Raw genomic sequence first — 20,226 nt, forward strand, 5'->3', positions numbered from 1 at the left:
TCTTCCAAGTCCAGAACTAAACCATGTCCCTCAGCACCACATCCACATGGCTTCTAAACACCTCCAGGGATGGGGATCCAACCACCTCCCTGGGCAGCCTGGGCCAGCGTTTATTTACCCTTTCAGTGAAGAAGTTTCTTCTAATATCTAATCTAAACCTCCCCTGCTGCAACCTGAGCCCATTAAATACATTCTGGTGGAGACAGCTCATGAGCAGGAGGTTTTGTTTGTATTTAAGGAGCAGCTGCTGATCTGCATCAAACCTCTGCTGCTTCAGGGAAAAAAGGGTGATTTCCTGCCTGGATGTCCAGCTTTTCCAAAAAGGGATCTGAACAACATGTCCCTAAAATGATGGAACTCCTCACAGCAGCCTGTGTTTCTGCTGCTGGGAGGGCCCCACCACGTTGCAGACAGGCTGGAGTTTTGTTGCCTCACGATTCGGTGTGAACAAAACCCGCCAAAATTCCCCAGATTTGGCACCAGCGGAGCCCCGGGGGGGGGGTTGAGGGGGGGTGGGGGGTTCCACATGCTGAGCTGCTGGTGTTGGGAGATGTTGCTCAATGGATAAATAAGGTGCTGACGACTGTGAGCGTCGTCCCGGTGGTGACGAACACAGGGAGGAGGGGGGGAAATAACTGGGACAACAACAAGTTGGAACAACAAATTGGGACAACTGAGCGACCCCATCACGCCGGTAACCGCTGGTACGGGGGATGTGAAAGGCGAAGAACAACCCAAAACAAACACACACCCCCCCCCCCCTCCGTGTTTACTTAGCGGCACGAGCCAGCGGGAAAGCCGGGGTATAAGTAGGGAGGTCCCGGGCGGGCTCATAAGTCCCGGCGATTTGAGGAAGACACCGACCCCCGGTGACCGGTTATCGGAGGAAAAGAGGGAGGGGAGGAAAAAAAAAATGCCGCAGTGCGACACCGGATCGTTGGTGCGGGACGGGATGCGGGGGCAGGTACGGGATGGGGTCCCGGTTGGGCCGCCTCGAGCCCTCGTTGCGCCGCTTCGAGCCCCGCTCCCGGGCTCCCGGTCCCGGTCCCGGCTCCGCTCCCGGGCCCGACGAGCGGCACGTGGGGAGCGGGGGGCGCGTCACGTGATCGAGGCTCCGCCCACCCATCACGTGACGGGCCGAGATGGCGGCGCGGCGGCTGCTCCCGCGCTGGGCCGCGTCGCTGCGGCCGGTGAGAGGGAGCGAGGGGAGGGGGACACAGGGGACAAACACGGCGGGGATGGGGTGACCTTGTCCCTTCGTCCCGCAGGTCAGCGCCGCGGCGGCCGCCGGGGCCCTCCCGAAGCGGGTGAAGGTGGTGGAGGTGGGACCGCGCGACGGGCTCCAGAACGAGAAGGTATCGGGGGGTCTGGGGCCTCCTCCGCCGTTCCCGGGGCCCCCGGGGCTCCCTCCCACCTTCTCTGGGGCCCCCGGGGCTCCCTCCCGCTTCCCCGGGGCCCCCTCCCCCTTCCCCGGGGCCCCCTCCCCCGGGGCTCCCTCCCCCGGGGCCCCCTTCCCCTTCCCCGGGGCTCCCTCCCCCCTTCAGGCCCCTCCGCACCTCCCCCCGGGGTCTGTGGGGGGTTTCTCCTCTCACCCCACACTCACAACCTGCCCTCGTGCCCCAGTTCTTCGCTGGGTTTTGGGTTTTTTTTTTTGGGTGTCGAGGGGTGGAGGGTTGTGCGGGTGTGGAAATAGTAACTTCGGGTGTTTTTACATCCCCCTTCTCAGAATATTGTGCCGACCTCGGTGAAAATCAATCTGATCAACATGTTGTCAGAGACGGGGCTGCAGGTCATAGAGGCCACCAGCTTTGTTTCCCCCAAGTGGGTTCCTCAGGTCGGTGTGCAAAGCAGGTTTAAATATAAACATCCTTAATAATAGACACTAGATAGTACAATTAATGATACAGTAGTGTAACACAGGTTGTATATTGATAGATAATATAATAGTAGTAATCCAGTGAAAATCACAGGCTGGTTTGGGTTGGAAGGGACCTTAAAGATCATTTGGTTCCAGCCCCTGCACGGGCAGGGACACCTCCCAGATCCTTGTTGCTGTGGCTTGTACCTGGGCAAGAACCAGCAAAGCCAAACAGAGGTGCTGGTGATATCCCAGAGCTTCCCTTTGGACCCTGCAAAGAGCAAATATCCAGCTCAGACACAAACACCCCCTTGTGTGTGTGTGTGTTGGCCCTGGGTGCCCGAGCTCTGGCTGCAGAGCTGGGGCTGCCTGCAGGCCCCGTTTCTCTCCCTCCTCAATATTGACTCTTCCCCTTCCAGCAAGAAGCACTAAGGATGTTTCCCCTTGTTTCCCTGGCAGATGGCTGACCACACTGAAGTCCTGCAGGGCATTACCAAGTTGCCTGGGATCAGTTACCCTGTGCTCACCCCCAACCTGAAGGGATTTCAGGCAGCGGTAAGAGGTGGCAGCTGCAAAGGACCATTCCAGCTGGGATTAAGGGTGGGAAGTGCAGCTCCAGCCTGGCAGGCTGCAGCCTCTCACCTCCCCAAGGGATTGTTTAGTTGTGAAAGTGGAAAAACAATAGGAAGGAACTGGAGACATTTTCTGTTATTAACAGGAAAAATGAGTCTCTTTGAATTGAGATTGATGTTTTCGGTCTCACCCCTGTGAGACTCCAGCAGATGTGGCTTTGCTGCTGCATTTGGGACTTCACTCTTCTTTGCAGGCAAAGCTGGGGGTGCTGTTAAGAGTTTTGGTGTAGAATGAACTGAGGAAGGAATTGGGGTTTTCAGGGAAGAACTGGGAGACAAGAGTTTTTTATAAATGGGAGAACTATGGTGGTGGTTGTGCTTGTTATTTCCCTTGCCTGAGAGATCAGCCTGGAGAAGAGAAGGCTCCAGGGAGACCGTAGAGCAGCTTCCAGTGCCTGAAGGGGCTCCAGGAAAACTGGGGAGGGACTTGGGACAAGGGCAGGGAGGGATGGGATGAGGGGGGATGGATTAAAACTGGCAGAGGGGAGATGGAGGTTGGACATGAGGAGAAAATTCTTGAGTGTGAGGGTGGTGAGAGCCTGGCCCAGGTTGCCCAGGGAAGCTGTGGCTGCCCCATCCCTGGCAGTGTTGAAGGGCAGGTTGGATGGGGCTTGGAGCAGCCTGGGCTGGTGGGAGGTGTCCCTGCCCATGCAGGGGGTGGGACTGGATGATCTTGAAGGTCCCTTCCCACCCAGACCATCCCATGAATCCATGCTTCCTGTTGGCAGGTGGCAGCAGGGGCCAAGGAAGTGTCCATCTTTGGGGCAGCATCTGAGCTCTTCACCAAGAAGAACATCAACTGCTCCATCGAGGAGAGTCTGGAGAGGTTTGGGGAGGTGATGGCAGCAGCGAGAGCCGCCAGCGTCCCCGTCCGGGGGTGAGTGTCCTGCTGCCTCCTTGGCCTTTGCTCCATCTCCTGCTTTACCAAAGGATCCCATCTAACCCCAGCTTCTAGGCAGGCATTCCCCTGGGAAGTCTGTAGAGCCACAGGCCTCACTCACAGTTCTGTGCTCACATCCTGGCAAATGATTGGTGTCTGTGGAGGAGGTAATTGTCAAATAGTTAATTGTGTCAACTTTGTCCCCTGGGCTGAGTTTTTTTTAATTATGGAATTAATTCTCCCATTGGACAGAACATGGAAGGTTCTAGCACAAGCCCTGACTCATCTGGCCAGTAGAATCTCACCTCAGTTCTCTGGCTAAGAGGGTGTATTTCTTTGAACCACAGGTATGTGTCCTGTGTCCTTGGGTGCCCCTACGAAGGGAAGATTTATCCTGCTAAAGTTGCAGAGGTGAGTTCATCAGAAATTGGTGAAGAGGTTTTTGGCTCATGGATGTGAATTGGGCTCTGGAGGCTGAAGGGTGTGTTGAACCATTTGGCTGAAGGGAAAAGGAGGCTCCAGAGAGACCTTGGAGCACCTTCCAGTGCCTGAAGGGGCTCCAGGAAAGCTGGGGAGGGACTTGGGACAAGGGGGATGGATTAAAACTGGCAGAGGGGAGATGGAGGTTGGACTTGAGGAGGAAATTCTTGGGTGTGAGGGTGGTGAGAGCCTGGCCCAGGTTGCCCAGGGAAGCTGTGGCTGCCCCATCCCTGGCAGTGTTGAAGGGCAGGTTGGATGGGGCTTGGAGCAACCTGGGCTGGTGGGAGGTGTCCCTGCCCATGCAGGGGGTTGGAACTGGGTGACCTTTAAATTCCCTTCCCACCCAGACCATGCCATGACTGAAGGCTGCAGCCAGCTGCCAGCACAGGGAGGAAGGCTGGATCTAGCCAAAATGGGCAGGGAATTCGGGGAGGTGTGGGGACCTGGAGATTGTTGATCCCAGAGGAGTCTCCTGGCTGTTGTGCTCCAGGGAAGCTCTGACCCAGCAGGTCTCCAGCTCTGGGGAAGGGGATGGCAAAGCTGCCTCCTCAGTAGAGCCCTTTGGTTTGTGGGCAGGTCTCCAAGAAGATGTACTCGATGGGATGCTATGAGATCTCCCTGGGTGACACCATCGGCGTGGGCACCCCGGGCAGCATGAGGGAGATGCTGGCAGCTGTCATGAAGGAGGTGCCCGTGGGGGCTCTTGCTGTTCACTGCCACGACACCTACGGGCAGGCTCTTGCCAACATCTTGGTAGCACTTCAGGTGAGATTCCTGCTTGGCTGGGCACCCCTGCCTGGAATTTTCCAAGGGCAGGTTGGATGGGGCTTGGAGCAACCTGGGCTGGTGGGAGGTGTCCCTGCCCATGCAGGGGGGTGGGACTGGGTGATCCTTAGATCATGGGATGGTTTGGGTTGGAAGGGACCTTATAGATCACCCATATGATCCATTACATGATCTTCAAGGTGGCTGCTCCATCCCTGGAAGTGTTGAAGGATCTAATGTGGGGCTTGGAGCAGCCTGGGCTGGTGGGAGGTGTCCCTGCCCATGCAGGGGGTGGGACTGGATGATCTTTAAGATCCTTCCAACCCAGCCCGTTCCATGATACCATTCTATGATGCAACATCTTCCCTTGAGCTCCACCTGTGCTGGCTGAGCCTGAGGAGCAGGACCTGAGGGTGTGCTGGTGAGGAGCTCAGTGGTGCTGCTCTGTTGCAGATGGGTGTGAACGTGGTGGACGCCTCGGTGGCCGGGCTGGGGGGCTGCCCCTACGCCCAGGGAGCTTCAGGGAACGTGGCCACAGAGGACCTGGTGTACATGCTGAACGGGCTGGGCATCCACACGGTGAGAGAGCACAGAGCCTCTGGCAGCAGGGCTGGGCTTGGGAGCAGAACTTAGCCCAGGGAGCCTGAGCGTGGTGGGTGCAGCTGCAGGATCACTCTGGCTCTGCCCTTGGGCTCCTCCTGCCACACCAATCCCACCCCTTCCCACCAGGAGCGTTCCCTCTTCCCCCTTTTTTCAGTGCTCTGTGGTTTGAGGTTCTCCTCCCCCTCTGCTCTGGCCTGGTGAGGCCTTCCCTGGAGAACTGTGTCCAGTTCTGGGTTCCCCAGTTTAAGCAGGACAGGGAGCTACTGGAGAGAGTCCAGTACAGGCCAGTGAGATGCTGGAGGGGCTGGAGCATCTGCCTGTGAGGAGAGGCTGGGAGAGCTGGGGCTGGAGAGGAGGAGGCTGAGGGGGGATCTGATCAGTGCTGGTCAATATCTCCAGGGGGTGGCAGGAGGATGGGCCAGACTCTGCTCAGGGGTGTCCAGTGACAGGACAAGGGGCAGTGGGACAAACTGGAGCACAGGAAGTGGAACTTGAATAGGAGAAAATAGTTCTTGGCTCTGAGGCTGCCCAGGGAGGCTGTGGAGTCTCCATCCCTGGAGACATTCCCAACCCACCTGGACGTGTTCCTGTGGGATCTGCTCTAGGAGGGGGTTGGACTAGAAGATCTCCTGAGGCCCCTTCCAACCCCCACCACTCTGATGCTCTGACCCTTGCTCAGAATGGCTCTAATGAGCAGCAGCACTTGGGGCTTCATTAACAAACCCTCCAGGCTCCCTCAGCCCCTGCTTGACCCTCCCAGTTGTTACTGGGCAGCCTGATGAGGCAGAACTGGTTCCAATGTGTGTTTCTCCCTGTCCCCACCAAGGGGGTGGATCTGCAGAAGCTGATGGACACGGGCACCTTTATCTGCAATGCTCTCAACAGAAGAACCAATTCCAAAGTGTCCCAGGCATCCTGCAGACTGTGACACCTCGAGCTGCTCCTTGGGTCAAAGCAAGGGTCCAGCCTTGGCCAGGTTTCCCCTGTTCTGCTGCCTCTGCTTCCCAGTGCTCCTTCCAGGCTCAGCACAATCACCCCGAATCTACAAAGAAATGAAAAAAAAAACCCACAACCCAGCCCCACGTTTGATCCTGAATTCCTGAACCACCTGCCTTAGGGAAGGGAGGACGTGGATGGGCTGAGGGGGGAGCAGGAGCCTTTTCCACAGCACAGAGGGAGCTGAGGCCTCTGGCACCATCTCAGAACAACGTCTGGTCACTTCTACCTCAAGGGGGTGATGCCATGAACCGCCAGCAAAGGATAAACCACCAGCAAAGGATAAACCACAGCTTTTCCTGCGGGAGCAGCTCCAGGTCAGGCTCGACCCTCCTTCCCCGCTCTGCTCACCACAGGTGCCAGCAGCAGGGGCAGCCTTGGACCTGCTTTCTTAGCATTTAGGGGTTGTCATGAAGGACTGTATCTGTTGTAAGATACTTCTAAACACTGGGAGAAATAAACACCTTATTTAATCTTCTAAATGTTAGAAGTTTGGGTGAACTGAGCCAGGCAGGAGCTTTTGCTGCTGGGTTGGCTCCAGGGGCCTCTTCCCTCGGCGCTCGGGGGGAGACCCTGCCCCCCCGCTGGCAGCAGGGGGGGGACCCGCCCCTCGGGGGCCCGGGGGCTTCACGCTGATTCAAAGTCATTAATTTCATCGCTAATTGGTGGGGGCGGGAGCCGGCGCGTGTCCTGCGGCGGGGCGGGGCGGGGCTGCCTTCCCGCGTGAGCTGGAACCCGTCACGGACCCGGGAACGGCCACGGACCCGGGAACGGCCACGGACCCGGTCGCGCCGAAATGAGGCGGAATCGGGCAATTCCGGGGGCTCAGCGCAGTCCTCCCCGCCGCCAGGGGGCGCTGCGGGGACGGGCCGTTCCCCGCCGCTCCTCTGTGGTCCGCGTGGCCCCGCCCCCTTCTCCCCGCGCCCCGACGGCGCGGTCGCTCCGCCCCTCCCCGCGCATGCGCGTCCTTCCCCCGTTCCCCGCCCCCGTCCCCCCCTCTCCGAGGCTTTTTGTCCCCGCTGCCGCCCCGTAGCGCGGCCGCCCTGACACGTTTCCATGGGAGAGCGGGGCGGGGCGCGCGCGCTTAAAGGGGCCGCGCCCCCGGAGCGGCGCGAGGAGCGCGGAGCCCCGGACCCCCAGGTAACCCAGCCCCCCAGGTAACCCAGCTCCCCCAGGTAACCCAGCTCCCCGCCCTGCTGCGGGCCCCGCGGCCCGGCGGGTAACCCTGCCCTGCAGGGCCCGGCCCGGCCCGGCGGGAAGCACCGTCGTCTTGACTTTGGACCCCCCCACCCGCCCGGCTCAGGCTCCGGCCTCCCCCGGAGCCCCCGCCTGGGTCCGGCAGCAGAGCCAGGGCAGGCTCGAGGTTCCGGTTCGGTTCTCGGGGCAGGTTCGAGGTTCCGGTTCGGTTCTCGGGGCAGCTCAGGGGTTCCGGTTCGGTTCCCGGCCCCAGGTGCAGCTCTGAGCGTGATGACAGCCCCTCGCTCCAGACGCTTTCCCCGGGCTGCCCCCATAGGCTTGAGTCATGAAGTGGGTTCTCCCTCCTTCCCGCGAAGCAGGAGCTGCTGCTGCTCCCTTCCCAGGGACCGGGTTTCCCTGCAGGTCGTTTCCAGGTTTCCACTCGGTGCCCGCAGTGTCCGTGCAGCCCGCACTGACCCGGTGCCCACCGCCCTGGGCAGCGGGGCTGGAACGAGCCAGCACGGGGCAAGGGGCGGGAGGCAGGAGGGAGTGCTGGGCCGGTTGTGGAGGGGATGTAGGGGCTGGAGAAAAACCAGGGAATTGGGAGGAGGGCGGAGCTGGTGCCCTTTGAGGAGACCACCCACGTGAGAACCTTTAGGTGACTCCGAAATTGAATTAGCTCGAGGGTTTTCTGCTGGGAGATAGGGGTGACACCAGGATCTTGGCTGGATTTAACAGGAAGAACAAGGGTTTTTCCCGGAGTGTGACAAGTGGCAGATAAACCCTCCCTGTCCGGGAGGTGTGAACCACATGGGAGGGGGGGGTTGTGCTCCAGCCTGCCCTGCCCATTCCATTCCGGATGCATCCTGGGCTGAGCACAGGGCCTGGAGGCAGTGCTGACGTGACAGTGTCCAGGTCCTGCCCCTTCCCTCTGCAGGCTCTCAAGGGTCTCAAGGGTCTCTCCTGCCCTAGGGAACATGGCAGAGAAGATCCTGGTGACGGGCGGTGCCGGCTACATCGGCAGCCACTGTGTGCTGGAGCTGCTGGAGGCTGGATACGTCCCCGTGGTCATCGACAACTTCCACAACGCCATCCGAGGTGCTGAGAGCCTTCCTCCCTTCCCAGGCAAGGGGCTCAGTCCCTCTCAAGCACCTCATCCTCTCCCACCCCCCCAGGGGCAGACGCGCTCCCCGAGAGCCTCCGGCGCGTGCAGCAGGTCGTGGGCCGGCCCGTCCTCTTCCAGGAGCTGGACATCACGGATGGGGCAGGGCTGCAGGAGCTCTTCAGGAAGGTGAGGGCAGGAGCTGCAGTGCCCCGAGGTGGCCTCATGGGCTCCGAGGGGTGAGAGGGGCTTGTTCTGGGGATGGGAGCCAGAGGGTATGGACTGGGCAGGGAGGAGAGGGCTGAGGAGACGCTGTGACCAGCAAACGTTCCTCTGGGCTACAAGGATCCCACGGGGTTGGCTGCACGAAGCTCCTGGGGAGACCTCTGCCTGGTTTCTGCCTGGAGCTTGGATCTCCTGTTGCCACAGCATTAAGGCCAAGCTCTTCCCCCTCCTCTGCAGCATCGTTTCTCAGCTGTGATGCACTTTGCGGGGCTGAAGGCCGTGGGGGAGTCTGTGCAGAAGCCCCTGGAATACTACAGGGTGAACCTCACTGGGACCATCCAGCTGCTGGAGGTGAGGGGGCTGGGGGGCTTGGTCCTGCTCCAGGGGGTGATCCTGCCTCAGGGCAGCTGTGCTGCCTGGCAGCCTTGTCCCTGGGGTGCTTCCCAGGCTGTGTCCCAGGGATGTGACAGTGCCTGAGTGGTGGGAGCTGCTGCCTGTGGAGAGCTGAGCCGTGCAGCTGGGCTGGAGGGTGCAGAGCTCCCTGGCTCAGTGGTGGGTGGTCCCTGCTCCCCAGACCATGAGAGTCCACGGGGTGAAGAACATAGTGTTCAGCAGCTCTGCCACTGTCTACGGGGACCCCAAGTACCTGCCCCTGGATGAGAACCACCCGGCTGGAGGCTGCACCAACCCCTACGGCAAATCCAAGTACTTCATCGAGGAGATGATCCGAGATCTCTGCAAAGCAGAGAGGGTGAGGAGCTGCCCCAAGGCACGTGGGGCTGGGAACTGAGGTCTTTTCCCACGGGGCTGAGCGGGCAGTGCCACTAGAGCCTCCCCAGGCAGCCCCATCCCTGTCTCTCCCCAGGACTGGAACGCTGTTCTCCTGCGCTACTTCAACCCCATCGGTGCCCACGAGTCGGGCAGGATTGGAGAGGATCCTCAGGGGATCCCCAACAACCTCATGCCCTACGTGGCCCAGGTACCACCCCTCTGCAGCCTTTCAGGGCCCCTGCAGTGTGGGGCACAGGCTGATGGGGCTCCCGTGGGCTTGTCCCTCTGTGCAGGTGGCAGTGGGACGCCGGGAATTCCTGAGTGTGTTTGGCAACGACTACGAGACAGAGGATGGGACGGGTGCGTGGCAGGGGCTGCCAGCCTGGCCTGGGGCTGCCTGCACAGCTCCCCAGCCTGGCTCCCTCCCAGGCAGGAAGGATTTGTGCTCACCCTCAGTGTCCCTGCAGGTGTCAGGGATTACATCCACGTCGTGGATTTAGCCAAGGGCCACATCGCTGCTTTGAAGAAGCTCAAGGAGAACTGTGGCTGCAAGGTAAGGAGGGGGCTGTGGGAGGGTGTGACCGGCCCTGTCAGGGCTGTGGGGCTGGGCCCAGGCTCTCACAGCCCTCGGGGAGCTAAGGGGGACCTGGCCCTTCTCCCCTTGGGAAAGAAGCTGACCCATGGCTCTTCTCCTCCTCCCAGGTCTACAATCTGGGCACAGGCACTGGCTACTCTGTCCTGCAGATGGTCCAGGCCATGGAGAAAGCCTCAGGGAGGGAGGTAAGGTCTGACTTGCTCCCACAGAGCCCCCCCTTGCCTCCCCCAAGCAGCCACTGCCACAGCAGCCCTCGTGCCTGGGTCTGTGGCAGCCACAGGCCCTGTTCCCTTGGGTGAGTCCCCTGGATGCCCCAGGACCCCCAGCCCCCCAGTGCTGCTCTCCCCACAGATCAAGTACAAGGTCACAGGCCGGCGGGAGGGAGACGTGGCCTCCTGCTATGCCAACCCGGGGCTGGCTGAGCAGGAGCTGGGCTGGAAAGCTGCCTTTGGCCTGGACAAGATGTGTAAGAGCCCCACCCCTGCCCAGGACCCCCTGTGCCCCTCTCCTGGCCCTCCCCTCACCCCCCCCTCTCCCTGTTGCAGGTGAGGACCTGTGGCGGTGGCAGCTGCAGAACCCCACGGGCTTCAGCAAGAACTGAGCTGTGGCCTGAGGGCTGGCTGGGCTACCCTGGGCCAGCCCTGCGTGCCCCCCTGCTGAGCTGGGATTGTCCTGGGTGCAGTTCCAGCTCCCCCCCTGCCTCTTGCGTGGGGTGGGATGGCAGGAGCAGCTTCAGCCCCTCCACTCCTCCTCCCCCCCCCTAGGTCCTTTGCATCTCATGCAATGGAAACACAAGGTTCCTGCTCCCAAGGGGAAGCTGGGGTACCCACAGCCCCTGCCCTGGGCACAGACAGGGCTGCTGAACCCCTATCTCAAGGCCCCTGGAGCCTCCAGACCCCCCCTTTCCACAGGGACCAGGCCAAGGCTCATTCCCTGATGGCTGCTGGGGCTGTTCCCCTTTCTTTTCCCCTGCTCCCACAGTGGGGTTCTGGGGAGTCAGCCTCATCTCCCACAGGCTCCTAGGCCAGAGGAGCCCCTGCAGCCCCTCCACTGTTGTTGGACATGGTGCCTGGTTTTTCTTCCACGTTGCCTGTGGCAGCAATTTCCTTAATCATGTTGCCAAAAGCTGCCCAGGAGACTCTGCTCAGCTCCTAAACACTGACCCTATTTATTCCTGGCAGCTCCAGCAGCTCAGTGAGGCAGGGATGCTGCAGCCAGCCCTGGGTGCTGGCACTTGGCTTCATAACTTATGCTACTAAATTATGAATTGAGCTTTTGATTGGGGTTGTTTTTAAAATAAACCTTCTTACTTTCTCAGTGGCAGCTCTGTTCTGCTGCCCCCAGAAACAGCACCCTGGGGGTGCCTCCCCCCCCCAACCCCCCCAGACTCAGGGAGGTGCTGATGGTGCTTCCTGCCCAGCCATGAATGATGCCAGCTCAGCTCTGGGAGAGGTTTATGATTTATTTAACCTTGTTTCTGACTCCGTGGAACACACACACACAAAAAATAAAAACCCCAAACATTTACAAGGAAGACAAAAGAGAGAGAGAAGGAAAAAAAAAAAAAAAAAAAGGACAAAAAAAAAAAGAAAACAAAACCCAGAAAGCTGTCATCGAGGAATGAGAAGCTGTTCTCCCTCCCGGGTCCACAGCACAGCAGGGAGTGAGCAGGAATGCTCTGCAAAGGGGCCACTGTGGGCACCTGTGCTGTGCCCAGGGGTGGCTACGAGTCCCTGCCCCCCCTGCCACACACACGGTTCCAGTTCACAGTCACTAGGTCTGTCTGTCTGTCCAGCAGCCCCCGGGGGGGCTGTGTGCCCGTCCCAGCCAGCCCCTCCCACCTCCTCGCCCCCAGGGAAGGGAGGACACAGCAGCTTTAAAACTGACAAAGTAGAGGAAACAGCAGGAATGAAGCCCAAAAGCAAGAAGGGGAAGAGCTGGACTCCCCCACCCCGAAGCCAGCAGCAGGGTTGCTGGTTTCACACTTCCTAAAAGGGAGGGGGAAAGAAAAATCCAAGAAACCACCCGAGGATGGAGCTGACAGATCCGACTCTCCGGGGAGCAGGTTATTGCTTTGCACATCCCAGGCAGGGAGGGCAGGGCTGGAGCAGCCCCTGGACCTGCCCCCCAGAGCAGCCCTCGGGGGGGGGGGGGTGGCAGCCCTGGCACTGCCAGCCTGGCCACAGTAGCCACTGGCCACCAAGCAGCAGCTCTGCGGGGCGAGGGGCCAGGCAGGAGCAGACAGGAGGGGACACAGCCCTTGGGCCAGGTGGGGTTTGTGGTTTGTTTTTTTTAAAGTCAGGTAGAGCTCCAGCCCAGGAGGGCCCAGCAGTGCTGTGGGCTCAGCCCAGGGAGGAGAGGGGAGGAGAAGGGCAGAGCTGCTCAACAGCAACTGCCCGTGGCCCTGTAGGAGGGGATGGCCAGGAGCCCACCCGTGGGACACATTCAGACCTGCCTGGCCACAGCTACTGGCATGGCCAGGCCACCACTTGAGGACAAGCCCTGGCTGCAGCTCTGGGCAAGGGGCCCCAGGGAAAGCTGTGATTGTACCTGGAAAAGCCAGCAGAGCCCTCGGGGGCACAGAGCTCCCCTGTGCTGCCCCCCAGGATGGGGCACAGCAGCCCCTGGGCATTAGATGCTGGTGAGGTTGATGGCTGGGAGCAAACCTGCTTCCTCCAGCTGTGCCAGGAGCCATCCCTGGGGCCTGGGGGCCTCTCCTCACCTCTCCTCTCCCTCCCTGAGCCAGCCCAAAGGGAAGGAGAAGTAGCAGCAAGAGAGACGTTCAGGATGGGGCAGCTCTGGGCGGGCTCTGCGTCAAAACCGTTTGGCCACCAGCTGTAAACAGCAGCTTCTGGGGCTCAGAGGGCATGGAGAGAACCTCGGGACCCCCCGCCAGGCTGAGGAGGAGATTGTAAAAGCAACAAGAGGAGGAGGAGGAAGGAGACGATGACCTCAAGGAGGGCAGAGCTGCCCGGAGTGTGCGTGTGCGACAGGGCGGGGACCAGGCCCCGTGCCAGGAGGGGCAGGAGCGTGTGGACACAGCTCCCCCAGCCCTGGGAGGTGGGGCAGCCTTTGGCAGGAGCAGCCCGGAGCAAAGCCCCTCCCTGGGCCTTTAGGTGTTCACAGGAGAGTCCCGGGTTCCTGAGCTGATTGAAAACCCGTGAGTCACCTGAGAGGAGGCCAAGAGCAGCCACGGAGAGGACGAGCCGAGGAGGCCAGAGGAGGAGCAGGGGCTGCTCTGAGCCCTGGAGGGCTCCAGAGGGTGCCCCCGCCCTGCCCGCCGCCCCCCACTGCTCCTCTCACCCCTAATACTGTTACAAAAATAACCAAACCCAACAAAAAAAAACCTCGCCCGTGCCAGGCCAGACCCACTCACCGCGGGGCCTGAACAGGGGGTGCAGGGGATGGTGATCCCCTCGGAACCACTCGGAGCAAGAGGAGGAGAGGAAAGGCCACTGGGACACTCGCCTTGGACAGCTCCAACCTCGGCTCCGGGAGCAGCAGGGAGAGGGGACACCCCCAGCTGGAGGGGACGCGGTGAGGGGGCGGGAGGAGCTGTGGGGGTGCCAGGGAAGAGCTCGGCCTCCTCCCCTGCCACAGTCTCGACTGGCTCTGCTTAGATCCGAGGCAGCAGCTTCTCGATGAACTCCTTCACTGCCATCATCTCCTGCAGGGAACACAGAGCCTGTCACCCCAGAGCTTGTGTGTGTGTGTCCCCGGAGTCACCCGGGAACAACACACACTTCCCGTGTGCTCTGCACTCAGCGAGCCCCCTGCCCGGCCCGCCCTGCTGGGGGGGTCCCAACGGCAAGAGCAGCCCCCCCCCCACCTCCACAAGAGCCCCATCCCCTCTCTCTGCCCCCAGGGCACACTGACCTGAGGACAGGAACTGTGCATCACGCCGGGGTAGGTTTTGAACTGGACCTTGGTGGGGGTGACAACAGACTTGAGCTTCTCGGCCGTGAGGGCCCCGAAGCGCACGGGGATCATGGGGTCCATCTCCCCGTGGCACTGCAGGATGGCAATGTCCTTGTTCACCCCGTTACTCGCCGCCTGCAGCAAGGGGGGAAGGGCTCAGGGGTGGCTCAGGAGAGGGGATCCCCAGTGGGGAGGAGGGCAAGTGCTTTATGGCTTCCCCAAGGGGCAGGTCCCCCCCTCCTGAGGCCCTGGTGCCCACACCGGATCAGCACCAGAGCCCTGATCTGCTCCACGAGCTGCTCTGGGTCCAAGCAGCAGGAGGGTGGGATAAAGCCCCCACCATAGGCACTTCATGCCTCCAGCAGCCCCAGGCTCACTGCAGCCAACTCCAAACGGGAGAATCTCCCCCCAGAAACTCCCCCCCCCCGCCGTGGGGCAGCAGCAGCAGAGTACCTGAGGGAAGGCCTTGTGCAGGGGGAGCCAGCAGCTGAGGGCCACGATGCCAGCCAGCTGGTGCTGGCAGGTGAGAGCTGTGTACAGTGACAAGGCACCGCCCTGCAGCAGAGGAGGAAGGTCTGTTAGTGCCACAGCAGGAGGATCCACAGCCCCAGGGGCATCCAAAGCCCTGGGGGGGGATCCACAGCCCAGGGAGGATCCAAAGCCCCAGGGAGGATCCAAAGCCCCAGGGGACCCACCCACCTCCCTGCCACCAATGCTCCCTCTAAGGGGTGTCTTTGGAGGAGGAAAGAGGGGTCCCAACCCTCAGCCTGCTCCTCCTCAGCCTTCCCCCCAGCTCAGCTCACCTGTGAGAAGCCCCCCAGGATGATGCGGTTGGCTGGGATCCCGTTCTTCATCTCATGCTCAATAATGGCTTTAACTGGAAGAAGACAGAGAAATGGGTCAGTGAAAGGTTGGGGAGGGGGCTGAGGGACAGCACCCGAGGCCTGGGGGTGTGCACAGCATCCCTGGCACGTCAGGGAGAGGTGGGTGCCAGAGCTCCCAGGGACCAAATGCACTTGGCTTCAGCCAGGGAGAAGGTAGGCAGGGATCACAGGAGAGCAGGAAGGAAGGAGAGGTGGAAGGGAGATATCTGCTCTGGTCCCAGTGAGGGAAAGGCACCCAGGAGCTCCGTGGTTCCTCCTCTCCAAAGCTTCTTACTGTTTTCTGCAGCTTTCTTGATTCCAACTTCATCCTCAGGTGCATCCGGAGTCAACCCCATCAGGTCAAACCTGAGAAAAACAGGAGGGTCAGTTCCAAACCTCTCCCAGCAGCCAGGCTGAGGGGAGCTGGGTGTGCTCTGCCCTTTCCTGACTCCTATAGAGCAGTGGATTTTGGCTCTTCAGTCCCCCCCATCCCTCACATTCCCCCAGAAAAGGGTCCCAAAGCACTGACCAGGAGGGCATAACCATCTTCATGTTGAGGGTCACCGGGATCCGGGGCCTGTGGAGAGAAAAGGGTGTTTTAGGATAAAATAGGAGCCAAAGGGAGTGGGGAACTGGCCCTCCTGCCTGCAACTGAGGACAACCCTCCCAAGGGACAACAGCAGGTTGGTGCCACCAGAACCAGCCTGGGAGCTTTAAGGTGACCCCCAGGGATCTGTGATCCCTGAGCAGATCCCAGCAGAGCTGGCGGTTCCAGGGTGTTGCCAAGCAGCTTGCCCAGGGAGGAGAGCACCTGCCTCCCTCTCCTGGCTGCTGCTGCTGAGCCTGGAGGTGCTGCTGCCTGAGCAGCTGCTCCTGCTGCCAGGATGGGACACTGGGAAGCCAAGGTCCTGCTGCCAGGAACGTCGCATTCCCAGCCTGGTGAGTGTCCCCCTGCCTGGGCTGCTAGTGACAATGGGGACACCTCGTTTCCTTCCCTTTCTGAGCCCCCTCCTGCCTGGATGGGGAAGGAGCTCTGGTGCTTTTTGGCTTTCAGTGCAGCCATGGGGGAGAGGTGGAGGACAGGAGAGGGGAGGGAGCAGCCTCAGAGCAGCAGCTCCTGCCCCGGGGCAGCTCTGCGGGAACCGCTCTGCCTGCAGGCAGGGCTGGGGGCACGGCAGGAGAACAAGCCTCCCTGCACAGCCCTGTGGGCAGCTCAGGGGTCAGAGTCTGCATCCCTGAACAGTCCTGGCAGTGGAGACCAGTGTCCCAGCCCCCCCCAGGTCCCCCCAAGACCCCTCCCCAAGCAAGGGCAGCACTCACGCGTGGGGACAGATGTACTTCACGTAGGGGAGGCGGATGGAGGAGAGAGCGTCAGCCCAGCTGTGCCTGGGGAGAGAGGAGCAGGGGAGGGAGTCCAAGGCCTCCCCAGCACTTTGGAGGATGCTGGCAAAGGATTTCCCTCAGGATTTTCCCCAAGGCTCCTGCCCTGAGGTTATTTTGCCAGGTCCTGCCCACCCCAGGTCGGTGTGGCAGGGGGAAGGCAGCAGAGCCCCGTGGCTGGAGGCAGGGGAGCTGGGAGGAGGGGGAACATGTGCATGGAGACACTTCTGGTTCCTGCTGGATCTCACGCTGCCCTCTAAGGTGGCCTTGGACAGGGAGAGATGCACTCGTGTAGACACAACCCAGCTCCCAAGGACTGGGAAAAACCACAGTGCTTATCTGCTTGTCTTAAAGAAAGCAGAACATCCAAACCCAGGGGAGGCAGCGGCTGCCAGGGATCATAAATATTGAAGGGCAGGCAGCTGCTGGCTGGAGATTCCCTGCCAGCCACAGCCACGGCCACCAGGCCTGGCTCAAAACCCTGGACACCCCTTGGAGCTGCCCCTGGGGAGAGCAGCACCAGGGCTCCCAGCAACCAGCCAGGTCTGCATTCAGCAAACCACGGGTGGCAGCTCCAGGAATACTCACCCCGTGTCTCCAAGGCCATGTAAAAAAATAACCTGTTAAATTAAGCAGAAGAAAAACAAAAGAATTAACTGGTGCAACCAGTGGCCTGAAGAGAGGCAGGGCTGGGCTGGGCTGGGCTGGCAGGGACGCAGGGAAAGGCCACTTAGTCACTAACTGGAGGAGGCTCAAAGCAGCAGCAATTAGCCAAGACTAGTGACACGTCTCTGCAGCTGATGGGTGGGACAGACACATCCTGTGCCACAGGACCTGCTGTCACCCCCAGGTCCGTGGGTGGTGTCAGCAGAGCCAGGGAGATGGATCACCCACCCTGCACAGCACCAGGCTCAGCAGGGGCTCAGCTTGCCAGGGACCCCCCCAGCCCATCCCTGAGGGCTTTTCATCTAAGGCCTGAGCAGCCCCCAAGCCACAGGGAGCAGAGGGAAGGGACCCAGGGAATGACAGAAGGATTCTCTCAGGGGATATTGGCTTTTAGAAGCTGAAATAGCCAAATCAGATCCAGCTCCCTCTGACTTTCCCTGCAGACCAGGCCCAGCTGAGAGGCTCTACCTGTGCTCCCACCCTGCACCAAGCACCAGAAACAAACAGCCCAGCTCAAGGAATGGTTTGTTGTTTTTTCCCCCCACCAGCCAGACAAGACCTTGCTGGTCCTGCAGCCCCTTTGGTGCACCAGGATGGACACCTGAAGAGCAGGGGGGGTGATGGGGCTCAGCTCCCAGCCCCTCCAAGCCCCAAGGGAGGCAGGATCCAGCCCTTACCGCAGCCGTCTCCCGCTCTGCCCCTGAGACAGTCACTGCGTCGGCCAGGAGGGGGACAGACATGTTGTTACCACACATACACCGAGAGGGACAGGACACTGGCACCTGCAGGACACAGGGACAAAGGTAAGGGCAGGAACATCCTCCCCCTCTTCCCTCCCGGCAACAGAGGAAACAGATATTTTGGGGGGGGATTAAAGAGCAGGTGAAGGCTTTGATGTCGGAGCCCTCAGGACATCCCAGCTCCAGCCTGGAATGCTGGGGAGCCAGGAAGCAGGAAACGCGTCCCAGCACCAGCCACGTGTGAGCAGGGACGTGTGTGTGGGGGGGGTTGGAGGTGTTAAAATTAGCTCTTTCTATCACACCTCAATGCCAAAGTCATCCCAGTGAGTGGAGTGCCCGTGGGCAGGGGCAGCCGGGCGCCCCCGCGTCCCGCCCGGGATGGCCCTGGGGATGCAGCACCAGGGAAAGGTCCAGCCCTCTCTGGTGGAACCTTTTAGGGACAAACTGGAGGGATCAGGTGCAGCCTCCCAGAGCCTGCCCCTCCCAGGCCCAGGGAGGCCCCTGTCCCTCCCTGCTGGGCAGCAGAGCCAGGGCCAGCAGCTCTGTCCCTGCACCAGTGCTGGGGGTTGGAAGGGAGCTCTGGGGATCATCCAGTCCAACCCCCCTGCTACAGTAGGATCCCCCAGAGCAGATCCCCCAGGAAAACAGGCAGGTTGGGAATGTCTCCAGGGATGGAGACTCCACAGCTCCATCACCTTTTCTTCTATTTAGGTTTTTCTTGTATTTCTCATCTTTTCCTGTAATTAGGTTAAACTTCCTGTTTACCACTTTGTGACCATTGCCCCTGTCCCCACCACCAAGGGCTCTCACCCCCTGGTCACCCACAGGGGCAGGTGGCTCCAGCAGAGCAAACAGCCCCCCTACCCCACCTGCAGCTGTTGGGGTTTGTCCCCAGATCCCCAGGGCCACCTCTCCCCAGTGACAGCCCCACTCAGCACCCAGCACTAATGAGCTCACAGCTCCTTTCAGAGCTGCCATCAGCCCCCAGGAGCAAGATCATAGACTCATAGAAGGGTCTGGGTGGGAAGGGACCTTAAAGATCATCCAGTCCCAACCCCCCTGCATGGGCAGTGACACCTCCCACCAGCCCAGGTTGCTCCAAGCCCCATCCAACCTGCCCTTCAACACTGCCAGGGATGGGGCAGCCACAGCTTCCCTGGCCAACCTGGGCCAGGGTCTCACCACCCTCACACCCAAGAATTCCCTCCTCATGTCCAACCTCCATCTCCCCTCTGCCAGTTTTCATCCATCCCCCTCATCCCATCCCTCCCTGCCCTTGTCCCAAGCCCCTCCCCAGCTTTCCTGGAGCCCCTTCAGGCCCTGGAAGGTGCTCTAAGGTCTCCCTGGAGCCTTCTCTTCTCCAGCCTGAACACCCCAACTCTCCCAGCCTGTCTCCAGAGCAGAGCTGCTCCAGCCTTTGCATCACTTTTGAGGTCCTCTTGGCTACCACCAGCACCAAGATCAGACCCCCAGTCTTCATATCTCAGCAACCACCACTCCCAGAGGGTTTTGGACAGCACAGGACCACCTAAATCCCCCCCAAAAAAATTCCCAGTACCCCATCAGGCAGCCTTACCCACCAGGAACAGCCTCCTCCTCTACCAGCCTGTGCTGAGACCTGCCCGACTCATTTCACCAACTGCTCCTCAGCTGTTCCTGTGACTCAATGAAAACACAGGGAGCAACAACGAGCTCCTCGGGTCTGGAGAACCTGACACACACCCACGTGCTCGTGTGTACTCCAGGGTCAAAACAAGCAGCAAGGAAAACCAGCAGCTGCCAACAATCCTGGCGGGAGGAGCCAAAACACAAAGCACCCCGGGGGGCGGGGGGGGTGCCGGGCCCAGCAGCCCCAGCCCCGCAACCCGCCTCCCGCACAGCCGGGCTGGGGGAAGAAGGGGAGATTTTGGGGGGGTCGAGGCTGCTCAAAACACCCCCCGGGCTGCTCCGGGGTATCTCCGGGAGGCTCCGGAGCTGCTGCCCCCACCGCAACGGACCCAGCGAGAGGCCCGAGCGCCCGGCGGGCAGGACGAGCCCCGCCAAGCACCGGGACACGCACAAACCCGGGAGCCCGGAGCGCTCTGACCCCGCGGGAAGGGACGCGCCGGTTCCGTGAGGAACTGGGCGGGTTCCCCCGAAGAGCGGAGTCCCGGGCGCTCCCACCGGCCCCCGGGAGGCCCCGCCGAGGGGGAAGAGGCAGCCGGTGGGCGGGAAGGCGGCTCCAGGCCGCGGTGACCGGCAGCGCCGCCCCGGGGCTCCCCCGCGGCCACCGGCCAAGCCAGAGCGGCGGCGAGAGGCCCCGGATCCCGGATCCCGGCCGCTCTGGCGGAGCAGCCGCCGCAGCCGCCCCGGCCGGTTGCTCTGCGGTCCCCGGGAAACACCCCCGGGGCTGCCCCGCTCCCCCCGGGCCCCTCCCGTCCCCGTCCCCCCCCCCCTCACCTCTCCCGCGGGCCCGGCGCGCGCGCTCCTCCCGTTCCCCCCGACGCCCTCGCACCGGAACTTCCGCCCGCCGGCTGCGCGCGCCGGAAGTGACGTCCCTGCAGGGCCGGCGGTTCCCTCGGGGGGGCCCGGCCGGG

At 61.3% G+C, this 20,226-nt stretch overlaps 3 protein-coding genes across 7 annotated transcripts; 2 read left to right on the top strand and 1 right to left on the bottom strand.

Moving 5' to 3' along the window:
• Window positions 1-831: 831 nt before the first annotated feature.
• On the top strand, window positions 832-6,696 carry HMGCL (3-hydroxy-3-methylglutaryl-CoA lyase). 3 transcript variants are annotated; one of them, XM_051638190.1, is made up of 9 exons: window positions 832-964; window positions 1,269-1,355; window positions 1,727-1,834; window positions 2,318-2,413; window positions 3,219-3,367; window positions 3,718-3,781; window positions 4,427-4,615; window positions 5,069-5,194; window positions 6,045-6,696. In XM_051638190.1, the coding sequence occupies exons 1-9, from the start codon at window positions 914-916 to the stop codon at window positions 6,144-6,146; spliced, it is 972 nt and encodes a 323-aa protein (XP_051494150.1). In that variant the 5' UTR covers window positions 832-913; the 3' UTR covers window positions 6,147-6,696. The 3 variants fall into 3 exon arrangements, with proteins under 3 accessions (XP_051494150.1, XP_051494152.1, XP_051494151.1); XM_051638192.1 differs by having other exon boundaries at window positions 863-940; XM_051638191.1 differs by lacking the exon at window positions 832-964 and adding an exon at window positions 1,110-1,190.
• Window positions 6,697-7,316: 620 nt separating this feature from the next.
• On the top strand, window positions 7,317-10,777 carry GALE (UDP-galactose-4-epimerase). The gene is made up of 11 exons (XM_051638165.1): window positions 7,317-7,354; window positions 8,363-8,488; window positions 8,566-8,681; window positions 8,955-9,068; window positions 9,292-9,468; window positions 9,583-9,696; window positions 9,782-9,848; window positions 9,956-10,041; window positions 10,191-10,268; window positions 10,435-10,549; window positions 10,629-10,777. The coding sequence occupies exons 2-11, from the start codon at window positions 8,368-8,370 to the stop codon at window positions 10,682-10,684; spliced, it is 1,044 nt and encodes a 347-aa protein (XP_051494125.1). The 5' UTR covers window positions 7,317-7,354; window positions 8,363-8,367; the 3' UTR covers window positions 10,685-10,777.
• A 748-nt stretch (window positions 10,778-11,525) lies between these two features.
• Window positions 11,526-20,149, bottom strand: LYPLA2 (lysophospholipase 2). 3 transcript variants are annotated; one of them, XM_051638166.1, is made up of 10 exons: window positions 20,090-20,149; window positions 17,588-17,692; window positions 16,833-16,864; window positions 16,185-16,250; window positions 15,394-15,441; window positions 15,160-15,230; window positions 14,805-14,878; window positions 14,455-14,556; window positions 13,960-14,136; window positions 11,526-13,750 (listed from the first exon to the last, which is right to left on the bottom strand). In XM_051638166.1, the coding sequence occupies exons 2-10, from the start codon at window positions 17,663-17,665 to the stop codon at window positions 13,700-13,702; spliced, it is 699 nt and encodes a 232-aa protein (XP_051494126.1). In that variant the 5' UTR covers window positions 17,666-17,692; window positions 20,090-20,149; the 3' UTR covers window positions 11,526-13,699. The 3 variants fall into 3 exon arrangements, with proteins under 3 accessions (XP_051494126.1, XP_051494127.1, XP_051494129.1); XM_051638167.1 differs by lacking the exon at window positions 20,090-20,149 and adding an exon at window positions 19,231-19,314; XM_051638169.1 differs by lacking the exon at window positions 20,090-20,149 and adding an exon at window positions 19,227-19,303.
• Between the last annotated feature and the right edge of the window lie 77 nt (window positions 20,150-20,226).

The sequence above is a fragment of the Apus apus genome, chromosome 21, assembly GCF_020740795.1.
Source record: "Apus apus isolate bApuApu2 chromosome 21, bApuApu2.pri.cur, whole genome shotgun sequence".
In the NCBI taxonomy this organism is placed as follows: Eukaryota; Metazoa; Chordata; class Aves; order Apodiformes; family Apodidae; genus Apus; species Apus apus.